Consider the following 22424-nt stretch of genomic DNA (forward strand, 5'->3'; position numbering starts at 1 on the left):
CTGCGCTCCCGAAAGACGGTGCTGTCACCTGGGCCTTGGGCGGCTTGCTGAGAACACAAACACACACACACACACAGAGCTTGGATTGGTTGGGTATTTCCACGCCAAGCAAGACAGGCAAGCAATAATTTGTTCTAATTGGCACCCTGCTGCATTCTTCTGCTACTTGAGGAAGGTGGCCAGCTGCTGCCTCTTCCTCCCAACACCTGGAGGGACCAGTGGTTAATGGAGGAGGAGGAGGAGGAGGAAGGCACTCTCTCCTGCAGTAGATGACTACTTTCGGAAGCTCAAGAGGCAAAGACTTCATCTCTCTTTGAAGAGAAGACAAATCCCACCAACCTTGGTTTCTTTTTATATTTCACACACTGTTGGCTGCTTTCACCCAACTGGGCCGGTGCCAGGGCGTTGGGGGCCTCAAGGCCCGCTGTGTTGGCCCAGATGCGGCCAAACCTTTCTCCCATCTTTTTTAAATGCTAATCCCAGCCAGGAAGGCTAAGCCAGTTGCCCACCTTCCTCCTCTTTAGTTCTCCGAGGATCGCTTCTGATCCAGGGGATCCCTGTTCAAGGGTCCCCGCTGAGTCACTTCCCTCACTGGTCGCCCTTGGGCTCGGAGCAGTACCTCTTAGCCTCAGCTATTTTTAAGATGCAACCTCCAGAATTCCCCAGCCAGGTGTGGATTAGAATTCCCAGAATCCCCAGGCCAGCCTGCTGACAGAGGAATCCTGGGAGTTGAGGTCCACACATCTTAAAGCTGCTGAGGTTGCAGGGAAGTTGCTGATCCTTGGAGTCGGCTCTTCTGGAGAATGGAGACCTTCCCGAATCCCACTGGGTTGAGACTGAAAAACGGGAAGCTTCCTTGGTTTGTACGGTTGCCTTCCTTCCAGAAAAGGGGCTCCCCACTTCTCCATGCCCTCCAGCAACCAGACAGTTATCCAGAGGGGATCAAGAAGGAGGTTTTCATCAGATGAATAGGCAACCCCTCCCTCCCCCCCTGCCCCGCCTCTCTGGCTCCCCCTTCCTGAGTGTTTCCCCCTCCCTGAGCATTTTAATGAAGGGCTGGCACAGCAGCTAATCACCCCTTCTGCCTCTGCTTCCTGGGCTGCGCATATTTTCAAGCGGGGGTGTTGGATCCCACATGGATCTCCTGGAAGTCTGCCAGTGTTTATGCAGGAAGAGCCGGTTCGGAGAGAGGCGAGCCGGATGCTGAGATGCACTCACCAGTCAAAGCATCACGTTTGAATGTTCCCACCTGCAGGCCGTGGCCGTGTGCGGCACCCCAGAACTTCCCAGGAACCCCTGGAAGAAATCTGGGGGGCTGTGGCTGCCTTGTCCCCCTCTCCCTCTTCCTTTCCCCTCCACGTTCCTCCCACGCTTGGCCAAACGGGCTGTTTCCACTAGATCAGGAAAAGCAAAGGAAGCGGTAAGAAACAAAACACAGCCTGGCTGCGCATGATGTGTCTGACAGCAGCCAGGATCCTTTTGGCAGCCCTGCCAGACATCGGTGGGAACTGAAGAAAAGCAGCCTTCAGAACTGGAACCTCGTCCTGCCTGTCCCGGGGCGGGGCTGTTGGTGGAGTTGTCACTCACAGCCAAAAAACATCAATAATATCTAAATAGAAGCATTAAAATCATTTGAAATAAATTAGAGAGCCTGTGGGTATTTTGGTTAAGTTGTTGGGCTGGTATAGATTCCGGTTAGCTCTTAGTCTTGCAACACCCTGTGGACTTTGGGGCCAGTCGCTCTCTTTCAGCTCAGCCCACCTCACAGGGCTGTTGTGCAGTGCAAAATAGATCTTGCCCTGAGCCTACATCCAGTAAAAGCACATACTAAGTCAAGATACGCCTGTGGGTAGCTCGGAAACGGCTCTCCATTCCCTGATTCGTTCCTTGTTTTCCTTTTAAACTGGAAAGGCAGGCTGCAGATGCTGCCACCCACCCGATTCCCACCAATCTGCTTTGCCAGACTGACGGGGAGGGAGGAAAAAGAATGGCCGGTGCCTTTGCACAGCAGGCTAAGCTGGGTGGGCATCGGCCAGAGCGCCGACTCAGTCAGTCAGGTACTTTTACGGTCTTGTGCCTCTCTTGTGCTGCCCAGAAGGCAGCGGGCAGGGGCAGTCTGCAAATACACTTAAATAAATAACCAGCATTCTTTAAAAAGCGAGCTTACGAGGAGCCTAGACAAGGGCTTATTTCAGCAACCAGCTTAAGGGTGAGGTGAGCACAGCCAGCCTGGCAATCTTATTTTTCCAAGCAGGGTTAGAACCAGGAACCTCACCAACCTGTTCAGAGGAAGCCAAACGGGAGAGTAAGGAAACAGATGCTGAGCTGCATCCCTCCGTGGTCCTGGCCTTTGCCAAATGAGAGGCCAAGGGCATCTGCGGGATGCTAAATGATGCCAGCCACCTTTGGCCTAGCAAAAAGTTCCTTTGCCTGTTTTTACCTATCTCCTCCCAAAACCCTAGGCACCACGATAACCCAGCCAGAAGAGAAATGTGATGCCTTGGAACAAAAGGCCAGAGCAACACAGATGCAACTCCCTTCCCCAGTTGTGCACAATGAGGCCCAAGGGACTGGGTGTGCCCCACGCACATCTGCCCAGGCAACTAACTTCCTACTCACTGACCCGATCCAAACCCAATTAAAAGGCTGATGACAGAGCAAAGCTGGGGGTGTCGCTGATGCCGCGGATGCTCCAGTGACAGGTCAGGGGCTGTTTGTTTCATCCACATCTTGGCATATTTAAAATGAGGTCATTCTCTCTCTCTCTCTCTCTCTCTCTGTGTGTGTGTGTGTGTGTGTGTGTGTGTGTTTTCTATCCTGTGCTGCCCAGAATGCAGTGGGCTGGGGCAATTTGTAAAGATGCTTAAATAAATGAACAGCAACCTTTAAAAAGCAAGCTACCCAGAGGCTCTGTGCTCACAAACAAGCCCTGTTCCAACAAAGGAAAGGATTGGGACAGGTTGATTCACATGGCTGAGTTCCCATGACATGTTGCTCCAACACTGGAAGTTTTTAAGAAGTGACTGGACCATTTGTCCGAAATGGTATAGGGTTTCCTGCCTGAGCAGGGGGTTGGACTAGATGACCTCCAAGGTCCCTTCCAACATTATTATTATTATTAAAGATGCTGAACAGAGGTAGGAAAATTCTGCCCCTTCCCCCAAATAACTAAATCAAGGGCTGAGGAGGTACAAAATGATAGTGAACCACCTTGCTTTAGTTTCTCCAAATCAACCCCTCTATCCTCCTTGGCGCTGGCAACTCTCTCTCCCACCCCCCTTATTCACAAGACACATAGATTTAGTGCAGAGAAGAGCAACCAGGATTATTAAAGGCCTGGAGACAAAAACATATGAAGATTGGTTGGCAGGGTTTGGGTACGGCTAGTCTAGAGAAAAAAAGGAGTAGGGGGAACATGATAGCAGTCTTCCAATATTTGAGGGACTGCCACAAAGAAGAAGGGGGGGTCCACCTGTTATCCGAAGCACCTGCAGGCAGGACAAGAAACAACGGATGGAAACTCATCAAGGAGAGAAGCAACCTTGGAATTAAGGAGAAACTTCTTAACAGGGATAACAGTTAACCAGTGGAACAGCTAAGTTGTGGGTGCTTCATCACTGGAGGCTTTTAAGAAAAGACTGGACGTCTATCTGTTTGAAATGGTAGGGTCTCCTGCTTAAGCAGGGGGTTGGACTAGAAGACCTCCAAGGACCCTTCCAGCTCTATTCTGATTGATTGACCTGGCACACTTCAAGCTACTAACGAGGCGGCTTCCTGGGCAGAAGATTGTCCAAGGGCCTCTCGCCACCTGGTGGCCAAATGAGACATTTCAGGAAGATCTGCGCCCACGTCTGGGCAACTGGCCGGGGGGGTCCGGTGCAGGGCCAGTGGCCCCAGCCTCCTGACCAACAGATGGAGAAGACAGCAAGACAATGGAAAAATCTGACTGGGCGGCAGGACCCCTAAAAATCAGAGCAGAAACTTTCCGGGCTGCCTTTTGCATCCACTACACAAATTCAACAAATGGTTACTTGGTGGTGTTTGCTTTTTCACAGGAGCCAGCTGAGGGGGAAAGAGGCTTGCTTTGGCCAGGGGGGGGGAAGTTGTTTTCGCATTTCAGAAGCTGGCGATGGGTTCGAGCGGATGCGCCTGCCTTGAGCACAAGCGGGGCAGGGGGCAGGAAGCCCCCTGGGAGAAGAGGAGGAATTCCCCTCCGCGAGGTGGCCTTCTGCAGGTGCAGCTTCTTTGTTCCTCGCACACTTGCACACACACCCCTCCAGCAAACTTATTCAAATACGTTTCCTGTCTCATTTTTTCGCACAGATTTTTTTCCTCTTCTTTTTCTGGCCTCAAACTACCTCCTGACCCCCTGGCTGGAAGTAAAACTTTGGGGTGCTGCTAGACACAGAAGACAAAAGGCAACTCAGCCTGGAGCTTCTCAAAAGGAACTCCAGGCTGGCTTTTTCAACAGGCCTTTGCTGGACGACCGAGTTGGGCCAACCAGGCTGGAGAGGTGCCGTCTTTGAGGTCTTGCTGTGGGCCAGAGAAGGACCAGCCCCCAAATGGAAGCCCTGGCTTTGTATAACTTTCAGGCGTCCGAGAAGGATGAATTGGCCTTTAAGAAGGGAGATACGCTCAAGGTAACTGGGGGGGGGGGTGTTGTCTGGGTTGTTGGCAGATCAAGCCCCAACTGCATTTGTTCTGAAATACACAAATATCAGATCCAGTTGGACAGCTGGATAAAATTGGCCATCTGAAGCAAGCTCACAGATGATAGATGATAGATAGATGAGAAAGAGGGAGGAAAGAGAGAGAAAGAGAGAGAGACGATATAGTTCTGATCTACCTTGCTTAAATTCCCAAACTTAAAAAATACCCTCAAGAACATTACATTAATCCTGCTTTTGTACAGAGTGTTCCGTGTTTCTAAAAAATGTGCCTAGAACCTGAAATAAACAGAGGCATTTTGAATGCACCCTGGTGCCACTCGGCTTTGGGGAAATAATCTGTACTTGAACCTAAAATATCCCCCTGGGCTTCCTCAATGCCGGGACAGAGTCTACTTAAGAGGGTTCATCTCCACACACCCCCACACACCTCAGCTACAAGCCCTCGACAGACTTCTGCCAGTTTCCCCCCCACAGCTTCTGCCCGATGTTTGCTTATTCCTCCTTTTGAGTCCACAGATTCTAAACATGGAAGAGGACCAGAATTGGTACAAAGCTGAGCTTTTGGGTTTGGAAGGATTCGTCCCCAAAAATTACATCAAAATGAAACCCCATCCGTAAGTAGCCTTTTCTTTCCCACTTGGGCAAGACGGATAAAACTCCACAGTGCTCTCATGGGGCTGGATTACGATGTTAGACCTGCCCTGGGCTGTTCTGCTCAGAGAGATTTGATGAGGAGTCTGCCTAATCTCTGACCAAACCCTGGCTTGCCTGATCCCCATTCATTCCCCTTCTGAGACACGGAGCCTTTCCTGCCCCCCCCACCCCCACCCCCGAATCTGGTCTCAGCCCTCAAGGGCTGTCCTTAGGGAGAGGTCAAGAGAATCCCGACCCTGAGCTCCGTCTGCAGGGTTAGGCACAAAGTGTGTGTCCAGCCTATTTCAAACACGCTCCACAGATCCTTCCTGTAGTAAAGGGAGCTTAGTTCAAGTTCTCCCCGAAAGAACTCAAGCATGGCAATCCGCTCTCGTTCTCACAGAGTCAAAAATAAACCCGGAGGGAGAGGCCGGAGCGCCCCACGCGCTCTTCAGCTACAAGTGGAACTGAAACTTCCTCGGCCACCCCATGACTGTCGCATTTTATGAGTTGGGAATCTCGGCCTGCTCTTTCTCACCCCTAATTCCACTTCCTGCCTCTGCCCCTCCAGGTGGTATTCTGGCAAAATCTCCAGGCAGGGCGCCGAGAAGGCCCTCCTCAAACGACGGTTCCGGGGCGCCTTTCTCATCCGGGAGAGCGAAAGCAGCCCAGGGGATTTCTCCATCTCCGTGAAGTAAGTGCTTTGCCTTGATGCCGGCAGGAGGCGAGGGTTTGTCCCCTGCCGTGAGGGCACAAGGACCCAAATGCCCGTCAACAGAACCCTGAGGACATGCCTGCTTTAGGCAACTGTTGCTGTCAGATGCAGCTTGGGACACCAGAGGGTGCTCTCTGAACACCAGGAAACAGCCCAAGCGGCTTTTCCAGGGGAAAACAAAAAAGGACAACCCAGGGCGCTCGGAAGGAGCCAATTTCCCAGCTTTGGGAAACGAGAGAGCAATTAAAATAAAATAAATTCCTACTAGCACGCTTCCGCTCCTGCAGTAATCTTGATTGGCTACTCAGCAGCAGGTGGGTTTGCTTATATTGGTAGTCCACCCACCTTAAATGGCTGGGGAATTCTGGGAACTGAAGCCCACCCCCTTAAAGTCACCAAAGTTAGAAATGCTGCTCTAAGGTCACCCAGCATCTTCCTCACATTCCATTGTTCTGCGCACACAGACCCCCCCTCCTCATCCATGCACATCTGGAGGGGCTCAGCCACTCCACGGTCCCTCCCACACCTGCCATGACCCCCTTGGCACAACCAGGTAGGCAACAATGCCACTCTCCAAAGAAAGTTGCTTTGCTGAAGGAGACGCCCGGGAGGGAGGGAGGGAGGTGGCGAGAGGACACAGTTCAGATTCAAGTTCAGACTGATGCGCAGAGCCTGACGTGCCAACCTCCCAGCAAGCTTTCTGTGCCAAGGGCAGCCCATTAGGGAGAAAAACCCTGCGGGGGAAATATGACTTCATCCATCACTTTGCCAGCCTGGCACCTTTTCCCCACCTCGACCCATTTTGTATTCAAAGTCAAATCTGGGCATTTTCTTCCTTTCTCTCTGCCTTGTTCAAACGTGACCAAGAAGCACCTCCTCTGCTTCCGAGGGACTAGAAACCTGTAGCAACAAGCCCCGAAGCTGTCCGTTAAACATGACAGGACTGACCTCTCCTTTCTTTACCAGGGTGTGGTTCTGCTCCCCTTGAGCACAATTCTCAGAGGCGTCTGGAGCCCATTTTACCAGTTTGTGCCTGCAGGATTTATCCCGGCCATTTCTGACCCGCTTCCTGCCACAGGAGAGGCCTCCGCTTCTTCTGCTCTCCCGTTCCCTGGAGCGTGAACAGACCAGACCCGTCAGGCTTGACCCTGTATCCTCTGCACATTCTTGAAAGACCTCAATCATCCCTCCCCCCCAACCTCCCCTCCCCCCCAGCCAGCATCCTCTGGAGGCACCCAGGCCCCAGGACCTCACATTTTGCTCCAAGTCTTTGCTGGCTGGGGAACTCAGGGACTTGAAGTCCACAAGTCTTAAAGTTGCCAAGTTTGGAGTCCCCTGACCTAAACAGAAGTAGTTCTCGACTTATGACTACAGTTGGGGACCAGAATTTCCATTGCTAAGCAAGGCGGTGGTTGACTGGGTCACGCCCATTTTACAATCTTTTTTGCCACGGTGCCTAGGCAGATCCCTGTGGTTGTTAAGTGAGTGATATAGTTGTTAAGCAAATCTGGTTTCCCATATTGACGAACCAGCCTGCTGGATTGCAAGCCAAGATTTCCAGTTGAGCCCGATGTGCAAAGTCATCTCCTGGAGGCATTCAGCCAGCCTCTCCTGGCATTCAGGAGCCAAGGCTCTTGAGTTGGGAGGGGTCCCCCTCTTAGACCACCTTTCAAACGGGTTGAATAGTTCCTAGGTGTGTTTTCACAATGCAACAGGTACAAGGCCCAGGTGTGTCCTCTTCAGAGGAAGAACCCCAAACTGAGCTTGTGGAAGAGGCTGAGATGATTCGTCTTAGATCAACAAGGGAGTTGAGTTTCCAGAGACAGCAATGAAAAGACGCTTCCTTCAAGCCCTCAATTATATGGCCAAAATGGTGGAGTCATCCTGGGTGGATTTGCAGGGCCAAAGGGCTGTAAACTCATTTCCAGGATCAAAACACACCCCTGTGCCAAGATCTCATCACCTGCAAGCCTTATTCTTCTCTCTGCCCAGTTCCAGAAATGGAGGTGGACCTGCCCTTCTAGAAGAAAGGGACAAAGTAGGTCCTGTTCCAGGCCTGAGCTCTCCTCCCCTGCTTAGACCAGACAGGTTTTACCAAAGTTGCTCCAGAAGCTGCAAAGTCAGGTCAGCCTTTGCATTCTTCCGTAACTCCATCCTCCTTTTAAGAGATGTCAACAGGCCAGGATCCTCCCCGAGATGGAAAACCACAGGATTTAAAGCTGCTTTGAGTTCTCCCCCAAAACTCAGCCGTGGTGGCTGTCTAATTCTATCATTTTTCCTAGTTTGGGTGCATCAGGAGGCATAGAAAGGACATCTCTGCAGCCCACTTCCTGGGTCAGCAGAAAACAGGCAGGTGGCTTTTGAAGGTCTACCAAGGGCAGGAAGCTGCTTATCCATGGCACCTTCTGCCACCTTTGCATGATCCAGAAAGAGATCATTCCAAGTGAGATTCCTTTTCCTGCCCAACATGCTGGCATCCCTGTGGCCAGTGGGGGGGGGGAATTGGGGGGGAGGCTACATTCCCCCAATGTGAAGAGAGTAGTGGGTTGTCAAGGTTGCTCTAGAATGACATGCAAAGTGGCCTCTTCTGGACTCAAGACTCGTCCCCTTTGACTCTTCCTCCAAGTGGTGGATCTCCAAAACCCAAGAAGGCTTTTACCCAGCTGTTGTAACTTAGGGTTTCTTTAACCAGCATGTTGACAGTGGAATGTGGGATTTTCTGCCTGAAAAAAAGCTGAGTCCCTTCCCCAAGTGCTCCAAGTGAAGGGAGATGGGCTTCCCACCTATTGAGGTGAACCCAAATCCCTCCCTCCCTCCATCCATTCTTCCATCCTTTCATCCATCCATCGAATTTCTATAGCCAATGACTCTGGGCAGCTTACAAGTCAACATAATGTAAATTTTTCTTCTCCTACCGTGGGTTCTTCTTCAAACCGACCCCCAAAGCTTTCTGAATTGCTTCTCCCCGCCCTAGAAGGGCACATCCCTCCAACCGCTTCATCCACAACGACACAGGCCCAGCTGCCCTGTCTCCCGGTTTTTCTTTCCTTCCCATCCCAGGAAGGTGAGCACTTCAGGCATCGGCACCCCAGAGCGAACCAATTTGCTGTCCGGCGCATTGCCTAAATCAAAATATCGCTCAAACTCTCTGGGATGTTTAATCTGCAACTTTGCAAGTTGTCACTTGACATAGGAGCTGTGAAAGCAAAGCTGTTTCCTGTCGCCTCTTTTGTGTTTATATCAGCTTTAGGTCTCTCCTGTTTCAGCAGCCAAAAGCTTATTTGGCAGAGCAAGGAGAACAGGGTATAATTATGGCTTAACCCAAGTGCTAGAATTTCGAAGGATGGGACTTTAAGGAAAAAGCAGCTTGCAAGCAGGGCCCAGCCAGGCAGCTAAATAACCCATGGCATTTCAGACAAATGGCTGACCAATCTCATGGACATGGGAGACTTCTGGGTGGTAGACACATGATATGTAACGTCACCCTACTTGATGGACTCTGACCTATGTGATAAATTCCCAGAATCACCAAGCTGGGGGCTTTGAGGCCATCAAGTCAACCCCTGCTCCATGGAGGAAGCCCAACCCATCACCAAAATGCCCAGCTGTGCTCTGAGCACCCCACCTCTTAGCTTCGTCCCCCGCTTCTCTCCTAGCTACGGAGACCAAGTGCTGCACTTCAAAGTCCTTCGGGAGAAAAAGGGCAAGTACCACCTCTGGGAGGAGAAGTTCAACTCCATCAATGAACTGGTGGACTTCTACCGAACCACCACCATCGCCAAGAAGAGGCAGGTCTTCCTGAGAGACCATGGAGAAGCCGAGGAGGTAAGGAACCACTCAGCTTCCCCTCGCTTTTTTCCGGTCCTGTTGTAACTGTGAACAGTCACTAAGCAAGTGGTTTTAAGTCAAGGACTACTTGCAATTGAACCCCTAAATTTAGACGTTCACCTCTTCTGAAGCCTCTCTTGATCTCCTGGGCTCCCACTGTCCACCTGGCCAAGGCTGACCTTGCAGGACATCTTGCCTCAAGGGGTTCCATCAATCAAATTTAGATGAGGTGGACGAAGGCGTCCCACATCTTCCGTCCTTCGGTCTCGTTGAATGATCCCCAACCTCTCATTCTGAGAAAGAGCTACCATCTCATCTCCCACCCCACGTCAACCACAGAGCTGGGACAAGAGGGGGGAGAGAGGCTTGCTAAGAAGACCCCACTTTTCTTTCTTCTTCCTTCTTTTTCTTTTCCATGCAGCCCAAGAAGCCAACGTTTGTCCAAGCCCAGTTCGACTTCTCGGCCGAGAACCCCTCACAGCTGAGCTTCTGCAGAGGAGACATCCTCAAGATTCTGGACTGCTCTGACCCCCACTGGTGGAGAGGGAAGCTCGGGGTGAAAATGGGCCTTTTTCCTCGGAACTACGTTTTCCCCCTGCGCATGTGACCTGCCTGGCTCGCTCGGCTGGCGGAAATGATCAGCTGTCCCATCTGGACATTTTCTTCTCTTGCACAAAGACAACCGATGTGGAATGACCCACAGCTGGAATAAGAGAATGCTGATCTGCTGGTGCAACACTGTGGAGACCATTTGTCTTAAATTCCTACCACCCCACATTTGTAGAGAAAAACTACAATTCCCAGCATCCCTTGACATGATGCATTGACCGCAACCGTACAGTGGAGAGGTCCCTCCTAGAGATACCCTGCAGAGCATGCTGGCTGGGGAATTCTGGGAGTTGAAGTCCACACATCTTACAGTGGCCAAGGTTGAGCAACATTGCTCTGGATGCCGCCTCCCCCCACCCAGCACCCCCGATTGCTTTGGTCTTAAGAGCCCCTCTTTGCCTGCCGCAGGAGAAGATTTCCTGCAAATCTTCTGGGTGTCCTGCAGAGTTTTGATCTCATGCCAAGGAGGAGATCCTCAAAAGTTATCCTGTTGATGCCAAAGAGATTCCCACCAGTGGACTCAGGAAGCAGATGGGAATATCCCCCCCCCCTTTCTTTCTCTTTCTAAACATTTTGTTGGCATTTTGTTATCCAATCCAGCTCTCTCTTGGTCAGCTGCCAAGCAGGAGGAATGAAGGCGCTGATAATCATCCAGCAGGTCAGACAGTCCACCGGTCCCCTCCTTGACCTTCTCCTCCCCTCCTAATCTTTATGAGCCTCGCCCCTAGTCGGGTGTTTGCTCGGCTCCCAAAGCTTATCAGGACCACCTAGGGCTGGGGGCTGTTTTCCATCAGGTGCCGCCCACCCTGGGCTGGGCAAGTGGCCCTCAGACCCCCCAAGGAGACGGGAGGGCGTTCCCCATCTCCCTAAGCGGCGCTTCTCTGCCAGAAATACAAGTTTCAAAAAGTGATTTATTGGTTTTTCTCCGCTGTGCCACTGGGCTACTTGAAAAGCCGTTGAGCTCTCACCAACTGCTTGCTGCTCAGAACTCTCTCCTGCCCCCCCCCCACCAGGTCATTTCTTTTATTCTTGGGAAAAAAGTCTCTTAAGGAAATAAAGTTTTCCATTTAAGACCCTTTCCCCTTCAGACAAAATATTCTATACCCCTCCCCGAGATCCCCTTCCCCAGGGCCGAAATCTGTTGAAAAGCACCCACAGCCCCTCTTTTAACTTCGTGCTGAGTACAATCACATCCCCCCCTCCTTTGATTTCATCCCTCTTGCCCCCACCCCAAACGAACTCAGAGACGAGGCTCCTTCAAGCGAAGTAAGCGTAGAAGAAGAGGTTGATGCAGATGAGGATCACGGCGTTGGCCGAGCAGAGCTGGGACCAGAAGCCAGTGGCGGCTGCCCTCTGCCTGCCCCGTCCACCCTCAACGTCCCTCTCGGTGCAGGGGGGCGCCAGCTGGAGGATTCCTGGGGCAGCTGGCAGGGAGAGAAGGGAAAGCTGAAAGCTGGCATTAAAAATCAGGGTGCCCAGAGATGGCACTCTCCACAGACATAATTGCCACCTAACCTCCATGTGCAGTAGCAGTCCACCTTAGAGTAGGAATGCCAAGGAGAACAATCAAGAGGTTTGCCTCCTGCTAGCCGTGGACTGGGAGACACGTGTCTGCAAACCAAGGCCATTTCATTACTCTGCCCTGCCTGGCACATGCGGGTGTCTCTTTTTCCCCTCTCCTTCAGCCCTGGAGGGGGCTGGATGGCCTTTGGGTGCCCCCCCCCCGAGTGTAATGTTGCTTTCTATCCCTGGGAAGCTGAGTCCCAGTCCACTGCTCCCACTTTTTTGTCTTCATCCTCAGAGAAGGACTGCCTTGTTTGGCATCAAGTTTGGCTCCTGCCCCCCCCCCGAGACCCACCGTCTTTCTCTGCTCCAGGCAGGGATGGGGGTCCAGGGAGACAGGCAGATGGAGGCGCCTCCAGGGACCGCCGAGTCCACCAAGTCACGTCCTTTATCTACAGTGTTTTTGCAAAACAGAAAAATGAAGTTGTGGCAGCTGATAGGATACGGATCCTTCCCTTCCCTTCCCACTTATAGGCTGGATCTTGCGGGGGGGGGGGGGAGGTGTCAATTTCCAGCCGAGAGCATCCTTCTGACGGCATCTTCCAGCTACTCGTATTTTCCTCTCCCCTGCGACTGGGGAGCCAGCAGGAAAGCAGCCAGGCCTGCAACAGAGGATGGCCCCGGTTCTCTAGGGGGGCTCCGAAGGGATTCCAGTACATGCTCTTCCCCAGAACGTCTCTGCGCAAAAGGCCACGTTGTTTGGGGAGGTGGCTGTTTTGAAGGCGGGGGGGGCTCTTGGGAGGGGCAGGCTCACCCCTGCCTGCCTCCCGCCAGCGCAGGAATGCGAGTCCGGCTCGCCCATGGGGCTTAGCCGTGGCGTGGTCAGCCAGAGGCTCTGAAGCTCCGCGTCCCCAGCCTTGTGGACTCTCAGTTGTGGCTTCGGCTTAGCCAGAGACACAACCACGCCCTCCTCTGAGTCAGCCGACGGAGCATCAGGCATGAATCCAGCCTGGAGATCCAGCTCACCTCTACCCCTCCAAGCGGTGGCTGCGGGGCCAGGCGTAGCCCCTAATTCTCCTCCCTGCCCCCAGATGCTCTGCTGCTGTCTCAGTCCCTCCTGGCCCTCAGAACCCCAGTTTGAACAGGGGCACCTCTGTGGTTGCCCCCGGCTTTCTTGCCCCCCAGGCCCTCCCAGGGGCTCTGCCATCCAACCTTCCTGCACTGACCTGGGCTTCAGGCGGGGGCAGCGTCAGCCAGCTGATGCCCACCACGCTGACCGCAGTCAGGAGACACAGGAGGAGAGCAAAGTGGAGGTAATGCAGGTCCCTCACCAACGAAGGGCGGGGGTCCAGGATGCCACAGCGGGGGACGGGGTAGGCAAATTCCAAGACCATCCGGCTCAGCCCCACTGCCAGCCCCACCGTCAGACCCCAAAAGGCCCCCTGCGGAAGAAAGCCAAGACCGTCTAGACCAGGGGTGTCCAGCTTTGGCCATGTTAAGACTGGTGGACTTCAACTCCCAGAATTCCCCAACCTGCATTCCCCAACCAATGCTATGGTGGGATTCCTTCAATGGGGTTCCCACACTTTTCGCTCTAAATCCAGGTTAGCCAGTCACGGCCACTGTCCTCCCCAGCAACGATCAAATACGTCTCAAGGAAGGCTCTCCTGACCGGGGCTGAGGGCTTGTACACTGGGCTGCACAGATTGGTTTCGCCTCTCCGAGTAGTGTTGGGACAGTGCACACGTGTGCGCGCGCACACACACACACACACTTCAAGAGTCACCTGCTCGTTGGCTCTCTTCCAAAACACAGCCAGGAGAAAGACGGCGGTGACCGGAGGGGCCAGGTAGCTCGTCACCGACTGAATGTAGATGAAGAGTTGACCGCTGCTGGAGCTCTGCAGGATGGGGAGCCACACCACACTCACCGCCACTAGGACAATGGTCACCACCCTGCCAAAGCAGCAAAGACACCCCCCAAAGCTCACTTTGCCCTTCCTGTCTCCCCCCCCCCGCTCACTTTCCCCATTTTCCACCCTCCAGAATCACCCCGAGGGGCTTCAAAAAGGAGGGATCACAGCAGGGTCTTCCACGATGGGCTTTTCCAGGGATTCTGTTCGACCTGCAGCAAAAGCGAGGATTCTTTGATTCATTTTCCTTCCTGGGAAGGTCATTGATTGCAATAAACATCCTCCTCCTTCTCCTTCCCTTTCTTCTCCTTTCTCCCTTCTTTTCTTCCTTCTCCTTCTTCTCTTTCCTTCTCCTTCCTCCCCTACTCCTCTTTCTCCTTTCTTCATTGCTTCCTCCTTCTCTCCTTCTCCTTCCTGGTTACAAAGGTGTCCCCCAACTCAAATAGCGCTTGAAAGCCACTCAGCAACACTCCATCCTCACTGAAGTTCTCACTTATTTTAAGTTTCCTACCCTCCTTAAGGTTTCACGCACTTCTGCAAAACTGAGGATGATCTTGAACGGCTAAATAAGGGACAGGACCCAACCCCAAACGTCCGAAATCCATTCCGGGAAGGAGATGTAAAGGTCTGTGACGGTGAGCTTGACAAACAGCCTAGATAAACAACCACCAGATAAACAAAAAGTGAATCTAACCCAGAAGTGTAATTTGAGAAAGCAGCTCAGAATTGACCTTCCCTAGTTGTCTGAGAAGTAAAAGCAAAGCGGGGGTGGGGTGGGGGTGGGGGGTGGAAGTGCTTTGCGTCTTTCAATGTTCTGTTTCATCCATCCTCACCGTCGAGGTAGCATTCGTGATGTCGGTTTCCCAGCCTGGACTAGCCCAGGGTTGACACACCCTTGTAAACACACCCACCTCCCCTTGCAGCCCATCGTACGATGGAGGAAGGAATTTTGCAAGAAGAATTTTGTGGAAACTCAGCTGACTCACTGTCAACTTCAGGGGCAACCCCTAACCGAACCCACTCATGGCGCACCAATTCGGAAGTGACTGATTCGCCCGCTTCTCCCAAGCATTGCGGCGTGAGAGTCACTGCGGAAGGAATTCAGATGCAAAGCCTATTAACACCTTGCAAGACATCACTCAACACGCCCCAGCCAGGAAAGGTGTCTCATGGCTACTGAGGAGGTCCACCAAGTTCTGGGAAGCCACCAACGAAAGAGAAAAGATAGACACACAGTTGAGACATTCCACCACACCATACAAAACCCACAAATCCTCGCAACGCACCATCAGCACTGAGAAAATCCATGATAAATAGAAGAAAAAGCAACAAGTCCGGGCACATCATTATGATAACTGTTTATTTATACCTCAGGCCAAAAAAGCCAATCAGATCTTAATGAAAGCATCCCCTTATTCTGGTAGCTCTCCTGGGGAACAGAAGGAAGATGATTAAGAAATTGCAGAGACGTAAAGCCAACTCTGCCTTTTCAACTTGACCTTGAAAATCAGCATTTCAGGAAACGGGCTTCGGCGCCAAAGCCCAACCCAAAGTCTTAGGAACGGCAAAAAGGGAAACGATGGCAGGGATAAATGAGAAACACACATCTTTAGTGCAAACGTAAACGTCTTTGTTATCTAATTTTGATTAGTCAGCCTGGCTGCTTCCACTTGTTCTATGGAAAGCACCTTATGGCGAGCGATGGCTGTGGGCAGACGTGCTTTCCCCAATTCCTGAAGCAGTAACTTTTTAAAATGTAAACTTATCAGACATTTTAAATGTCTGAGCGTAAGCTTTTCGGGAAGACCAAGGAAGAAGGTACGAACCAGTCTTTCTCAACCTTGAAATCTTTAAGATGTGTGAACCTCAATTCCCCAGAATTCCCCAGCCAGCAGAGTTGAAGTCCACAGTCTTAAAGTTGCTAAGATTGAGGATATTTGGTGTAAACATGAAAGAAAGAAAGAAAGAAAGAAAGAAAGAAAGAAAGAAAGAAAGAAAGAAAGAAAGAAAGAAAGAAAGAAAAGAAAGGAAAGAAAGAAAGAAAGAAAGAAAGAAAGAAAGAAAGAAAGAAAGAAAGAAAGAAAGAAAGAAAGAAAGAAAGAAAGAAAGAAAGAAAGAAAGGCTAATTGGCAGGTGAGTGTGTGCAGTCCAGCACACCTGGACAGTGTTGGATGGAGAACCTTCTCAAAGATTTGACAGCTTAATAATTCTGATTATTACTGATCCGAGCATAGGATGCGAAAGCACCAAGTAGACTTTTTAATTGAGCTGCTAAGTTAGGCAACTCCGCAGGGCTGTCCTCAAATAGCCGGCAAGTCCTGGAAATGGAGTTTTGGCATAACTGCCCATCCATCTCCGAGCCTTTGGGTGTGTCAGGATCACACCCTACCGCTTCTTTCAAAGCCAAAGCAGGGCAGTGGCCCAGTTCTGCCCATTGCAGGCATTCTTCAATCAGCATTCAAAACAAGAAAGGTCTCCAAGCGGCAAGGAGAAAAAGGCTTGAACAAAAGCAGAGTCAGGGAAATGTCATCGGCCTCGTTGCCACGGTGATGTCCTGAGGTGTGTGAGGTCATCCCAGCCGGTTGCAGAGGTTGGAACAGCTGGAAGTTGACCCCAGTGAAGGATACTCTTGGACTTCACAGGGGTGGTGGGGGGGTTAGGGGTGCAGGGAGCAGTGGTTCAGCATGGGGAGAGCCACAGGTTGGTGTGTCGCCATCGCCCCCACCCTGCCTGCTGTGTATCCACTCAGGTCTAACCGGACCGCCAGCCAGCCGCCAGCCAACCAGTTATAAGGGGGGAGGTCTACGATGGCTGATAACTGGGAGGGTCCCAGCAGAAGCCGTGGGGCGGCAGAGCTGCTTCAGCCCAAAGGGTCCATCCTTCGGGGCCAGAGCTGCGGCTCACCAGCCTGACCTCACGCTGCCCTGCTTGTCCCCCCCCAGGAGACTGAAGGGGCCGCCCGGGACACACAAAGGGAACTGTGGCCCCCAGGACTCCAGACCTGCCCTGGATCCAGCCCTGGAATGGCCCACTCCCCCCTTTGGCTTCCAGCCCCATCCTCGCGGCGTGCCACTCCCCAGGCAGGATGAGGCAAGGCTATCGATCCCGGAGACAAAAGGGAAGAGAAGGGAGAAAAAGGGAGGTCTCGTCCTTATAAGGAAAAGCAGAGAGAGGCCTGCCCAGACAGGATCCCTGTTTTTCCAAGCGGGGCTTGTTTGCGTCTTCCCCATGGCAACCGGGGCTCCATCCCCACCTGCCAGCTTGTGCCTCCCCCCCCCCCAAGATCAGCCGCTCCTCGATGGAGGCCGCTTTGCCCGACGTGGCCTCGGTGGACTGCAAATCCCACCATCCTCTGCCACTCCGACTGGGGGCGATGGGGTTTGAGGTCTTTGATTCCAAAGGTGGAGAATACGGCCGCTGTGCAAGGTGGTGGTTAAAAGAGTCGTGCCTCATTTCATGACCTTTTTTTAACCAGCAACTCACTGCAGATGTTAAGTGAATCACACAGTCCATTAAAGGAATCTGACTTCTATTGATTTTGCTTGTCGGGACTTGGTAGGAAGGATCACTAATGGCGATCACGTGATCCCAGGAGGATGCAACCGTCCTAATACATGCCGGTTTCCAAGCAGCCCAATTTTTATCACGTGACCACGCGGACGCTATGACGGTCGTCAATGCCAGGACCAGTCCTAGTGCCATCATAACTTCAGACAGTTGCTAAATGAATGTAGGTTGAGAACGATCTGAAAATATTTTAAGCCCAGCAGAGATGCCCACCCCCAGCTAAACACAAGAATTGGTGATGTATTTTTACTTTCCCCCCAACCCACCACTCTCTCTCTCTCTCTCTCTCTCTCTCTCTCTCTCTCCCTCTCTCCCTCTCTCTCTTAAGTCACCCTGCGGTTCCTTCCCCCCCCCCCCGTGGAAATCACCCGATTTCCCAGACGGATCAAGCGAGATGCCAGAGCAGGGAAGGGACACTGTTGCTCCTGGTGCCAGGACCCAATCCGAGTTCTGGAGCCTCTCGGGAGCGAAGGGGGGGCCCTCCGTCAATTCCCATCTCCCCCAGCAGAGAAGAAGCTCGGCGGTCCCAAGACAACCTGGGCCGCTCCACCTGCCAAATTCAACATTGCGAAATCCCCGAGGAGGAATTAGGTTGAAACCCGGGCGTGCCCTTCCCACAGCTCTCTCTTTCTTGCACCGAGGTGGCATCTCGCTCCCTCTCCGTGCCTCCCAAGTGAAGCGATGAACCGCAAAGAGACAAAAGAGGAAAACAATTAAGTGGTGGAGATCACGCCAGGCCCAGCCAGGTGCACCCCCTCCACAAATCAGTCGCTGAAGGAGGAGAAAGTAAACCAGCAGGATTGGGAAAAGCTGGCCAATGCGGCCTGCGGCGGGAGCCCTGCTCCGGGAGACGCCTGAAACGGGGAGCTGGCTTTAGTTTGAAATGTCTGCGCCCCATTTTCCTGCTCAACATTCGCAACTGCCTTGCTGCACGGCTTGCATTGGCCACGGGGAAATACCGACTTTTAGCCACCGTTCAAAGTTGCAGTGACATAGGACCAGACCTGCGCTTATGACTGTCGTAGCGTTCCCAAGGTCACAGGATCACAACTCGGGGGCCTGGCAACCAGCATGTGTGCACGACAGTGGCCGCCTCCCCTGGTGGCGTGATCGCCCTTCGCAGCCTTTAGGAAAGCCACGGGGGGGGGGAGGCCACTTCGCTAAATGTGTGACTCACTCAGCGGCTGCCGTGGTTTGTTTCACAAGCAGGGTGAAAAGGGTCGCCTGATTCACTTAACCGCCTCCTTGCTTAGCAATGGAAATGTCGGTCCCGGTTGTGGTCACAAGTCAAGGACTTGCTTAAAAGGGCAGCTTGCCATTGAGACAAACACAAGAAATCCGGGCAATCTCACGATATTACTGGCAAAGAAAGCTTAGTTCAAAGGAGAAACTTCCTGACAGTGAGAACAATTAACCAGTGGAACTCCTTGCCTCCAGAAGCAGTGAGTGCTCCAACACTGGAGGTTCTCAAGAAACAATTAGATAACTGTTTGTCTGAAATATTATAGGGTTTCCTGCTGGAGCAGGGGGTTGAACTAGAAGACCTCTAAGTTCCCTTCCAACTCTGTTATTCTGTTATTTCTGTTACCCTGCACTGTCCAATTTATATGGCCTGAGATGGTCCATAAATCAGATGCACAGAGTCGCAATGAAGAGCAATCACCTACGGTGAGCACGGCGCTTCCTCCAATCAATCCAACAGAAACTTATTTTTAAAGAAACCCAGTAATACCTGGAAACACAGAGCTAGCACATACACACACACACACACACCACAGAGGGTGTGAAATTTTGCCATCCAAAGGATGACAGCCACAACGTTGGCAGCTTGTCTTGCTCAAGCCAGAGCCGGCTGATCTCGGCTCGCCAAACAGGGCAACAGAACGGGGCATCACTGAGTGATTAATCGTGATGAGGATCGGTGCGCAAATCAGACAATCGTCGCTTGAGTTCTCGCTGTATCAGATAAACAAGCTCAATCGCTGAAGTCAGCAGATGCTGGTGAGATTGTCGAGCCCATTTTACAGGAAGAGAAACTGAATTGCAAGCGAGACTGGAAAATTACTCAGGAGGAGACGACGAAGACGAGAAGAATCCTGGCCTGGAATTGAAGCCTCTAAAATAGTTTTGCCCAATTTGGTACCTTCCCTACAGAGTGGAAATCCCACCATCTTTCCAAACTTGTTTTTGGAAGAAGTACACTCACACCTCTGGATCCTGGCCAATGTCATTGGGCTGAACCACTGTTGCTTTGGGCCCAGATTTTAAAAACCACAGTTTTTGATAAGGCAGCCGAAACTCTTCAGCATCCCATCGAGGTTGACTTTCACTCTTCAATCTCCCTCTTCAATGCGATCCCAGGGACAAACCCTGACGTGCCCAGCTGGAGATGAATTAGATCCCTCATCTTCGATCTCAGTTTCCCATTTTCTCCTCCTCCTCCAACAGCTAGCCAACATTTACGGATATCTGGCTTGCTCAGCCCTCATTGGGCTGCTGTAGACACTCCCACCTCCGCTGATATTCTACCAAACTTCTGCAAATGTTTAAGTTCCCCCTTTTCTCCTAATGCAGGCAGTGCTGGGACCGCAGACGTCATAGGATTGTGGATTGTGGACCCCTCCCCCTTTCTCTGACAGAGCAAAATCAACCAAGAGCACCATTGCCCCCACCTTCCAACCAGCAGCAGCTCCTTCTCACTGGCCTCCCGCCGGACCTTCCTCCAGATGTCCATGGTGAAGAGGGCGCTGCTGCTGTTGAAGATGGACGTCAAGGATGACATGAGGGCAGCCATCATCACTGCCACCATTAAGCCCCGCAGGCCTGGGAGGTTGTGGAAAGGCGAGATGATATTAAATGTGCAACCACTCAATTGGGGGAAGGGAGGAAGGAGAAGACCACCTGCCCCACGAAGCTGCAAGGGACACCATCTCCTCTTCACCTACCGCTGGGCATGAGTTCCATCACCAGCTTGGGATAGGCGATGTTGGCACATCCGACTTCTGTTCCACAGACTCTGGTGCATTCTTCTGGATCAACACACCCAACAGCATCTGAAAGCCACACAAACAGGAGGGATCCTCAACTTACTGGGCCTCCAGCCATAGGCTCCCCTTGGGAAAGACCCGGGGGCCAGAATCGATGGCACTGGATCCAGAATGCCTTTCGTATATTTTGTTCTGTCATATACAATATCTCCAGGTACATATAATTTATTTCCTTTTTTTCCCTTCTTGTTATGGCTGTTTTCTTATGTAAAACACCCGATGTCCGTGGCAGCCTGGTGTTTTTAAGCCTAGGCCCATGAATAAACAAACAAACTAGATCTCGCTTCATTAGATCTGCAGAGTGGCTACAGGATCCGATGAAGTAAGACACAGTTCTCCAAGGCTTTTCATAAAATTATTTAGTCTGAACAGGAGCTCCCAGACTCCGCCTGATAATTAACTAGCCCAAGTCATAACACTAATGGGGCCTCATTAGGGATTATTATATTAGACATTCAAGGCGAGAACAGCAACTTCCGTAGAAGCCCAACAATGCAACAGATACCACATCAAGAAATCCCCAGCCTCCTGCACGCATCTCTCTCTCTCTCCCCCTCACACACACACACACACACACACACACACACCACAAGCAGAGAGTCTCTGAGCACCAGCTGGGGGGCAGGTGCCCATTGCAGGAGCAATGCCCTGGTGGGAGAAGCTGGGTGAGGGGGGAGCAGCAAAAGAAAGGGAGTGGAGACAGAAAAGGCAGCCCCACATTCCCCAGGGAAATTGCAACCAAAATCCCATTATTGTTGTTGTTGTTATATTATTGTTGCACAGTCAGCCAGATGTTTAGACTGGATCTAGCTCTTTTATCCACCTACCAAGGCCTTCCCAAGGATGCAGGACAGGCAGATGTTGTTGTTTAATAATACTCAGAAGCAAAACTGCCTTTTGCAATTGGCCCAGAGTGATTTTGTTATTATGATCCTCATCAGCATCCTCGTTATTTAATAGAGCTGCCCATTCCAGCCACTTACCAAATATAGCAGCAATTAAAACAATTAAAAACACAAAGCAAATGAAACAACGCAGCCCGGATTTAAAAACAACCACTCACAGCAAGCAGGGCAGCTCGATCCACCTGTGAATCCCAGGCCTGGAAGCAAAATCATAGTTTGGGGGAACCCCAGGAGAGAGGAGGCCACCCCTCTTGCTGGGGGATGCCCTCCAAAGAGAGGGGAGGGGAAGGACAGATAAGGCAGGACTCCCCAGTCCCAAGAGAAAGCAACCTTTAATAGAAGCGGCCCGGAGCCTGCCGGGGTAGCCAAGCGAGCAGAAGCAACGTGAGAATGGCACTCCCTCCCTTCCCGGGCATGCCAGGGAGCTGCCAGCCCCCCTCCCTCCCTCCCCCCAGGGTTTCCCATCTTCCTCCAAAGAGTCTCGGGGAATCCATCACCCCCTCCTGCTTACAAACATGAAACGGAAACTTTGCCCTTCTTTGGAGAACGCGGCGGCGGCGGCCTTTTTGCGCTCGGGAGGCCAAAGTCTGACCAGCTGGCCGGCCAGCCTCGCCCCCCCCCCGCCGCCCCCCAACCTCGCCTGGCCCGGCCTGAGGTGGAAGAGCAGAGATCCGACTCGGGGGCTGAGTCAGTTTCCGGCCCTCCCTCCGGAGCCGGGCAGGTTTCGGCCCCGTCGGAGCCCCGCGTGGGACAGGCAGGAACCGTCGGAAGGCGGGCGGGGCGCCCCGGGGCCGCAGGTGAAGTCAGCAGCAGGAGGAGGAGGAGGAGCGGCTTACTCAGCCGGGCCGGCCTTGGGTTCCTCCTTCCTCCCCCCTTCTTCTCCCGCTGACTTCACTCCCGGCCGCCGGAGTTTCCACGCGGCGCCCGGCCAGATCCGGCATCTCAGGAGCGCGCCCGGCCGGGCCGGCCAGCTGGCAGAGAGAGGAGGCCGGCGGGCCGAGGAGCGCCCCTTCTCCGTCCCGGGGTGGGAGGCGG

The 22424-nt window shown here is 52.4% G+C and overlaps 2 protein-coding genes across 2 annotated transcripts in view; one reads left to right on the forward strand and one right to left on the reverse strand.

The window, feature by feature from the left end:
• Positions 1-4364: 4364 nt before the first annotated feature.
• On the forward strand, positions 4365-11527 carry GRAP (GRB2 related adaptor protein). Its single transcript, XM_081337787.1, has 5 exons — positions 4365-4640; positions 5187-5284; positions 5875-5997; positions 9675-9843; positions 10268-11527. Exons 1-5 carry the CDS (start codon positions 4563-4565, stop codon positions 10451-10453), a joined length of 654 nt encoding a protein of 217 aa, XP_081193913.1. The 5' UTR covers positions 4365-4562; the 3' UTR covers positions 10454-11527.
• Positions 11528-11673: 146 nt separating this feature from the next.
• SLC5A10 (solute carrier family 5 member 10) overlaps positions 11674-22424 on the reverse strand; it is a 41293-nt gene continuing 30542 nt past the window's right edge. The window contains exons 11-16 of the mRNA XM_081338497.1: positions 20383-20490; positions 20110-20260; positions 13745-13913; positions 13185-13400; positions 12314-12410; positions 11674-11879 (exon numbers count right to left, since the gene is read on the reverse strand). Of these exons, the coding sequence (XP_081194623.1) occupies positions 11713-11879; positions 12314-12410; positions 13185-13400; positions 13745-13913; positions 20110-20260; positions 20383-20490 (908 nt within the window). The 3' untranslated portion in view covers positions 11674-11712. The remainder of the gene's footprint in view (positions 11880-12313; positions 12411-13184; positions 13401-13744; positions 13914-20109; positions 20261-20382; positions 20491-22424) is intronic.

The sequence above is a fragment of the Vipera berus genome, assembly GCF_964194415.1.
Source record: "Vipera berus genome assembly, chromosome: 13".
NCBI lineage: Eukaryota > Metazoa > Chordata > Lepidosauria > Squamata > Viperidae > Vipera > Vipera berus.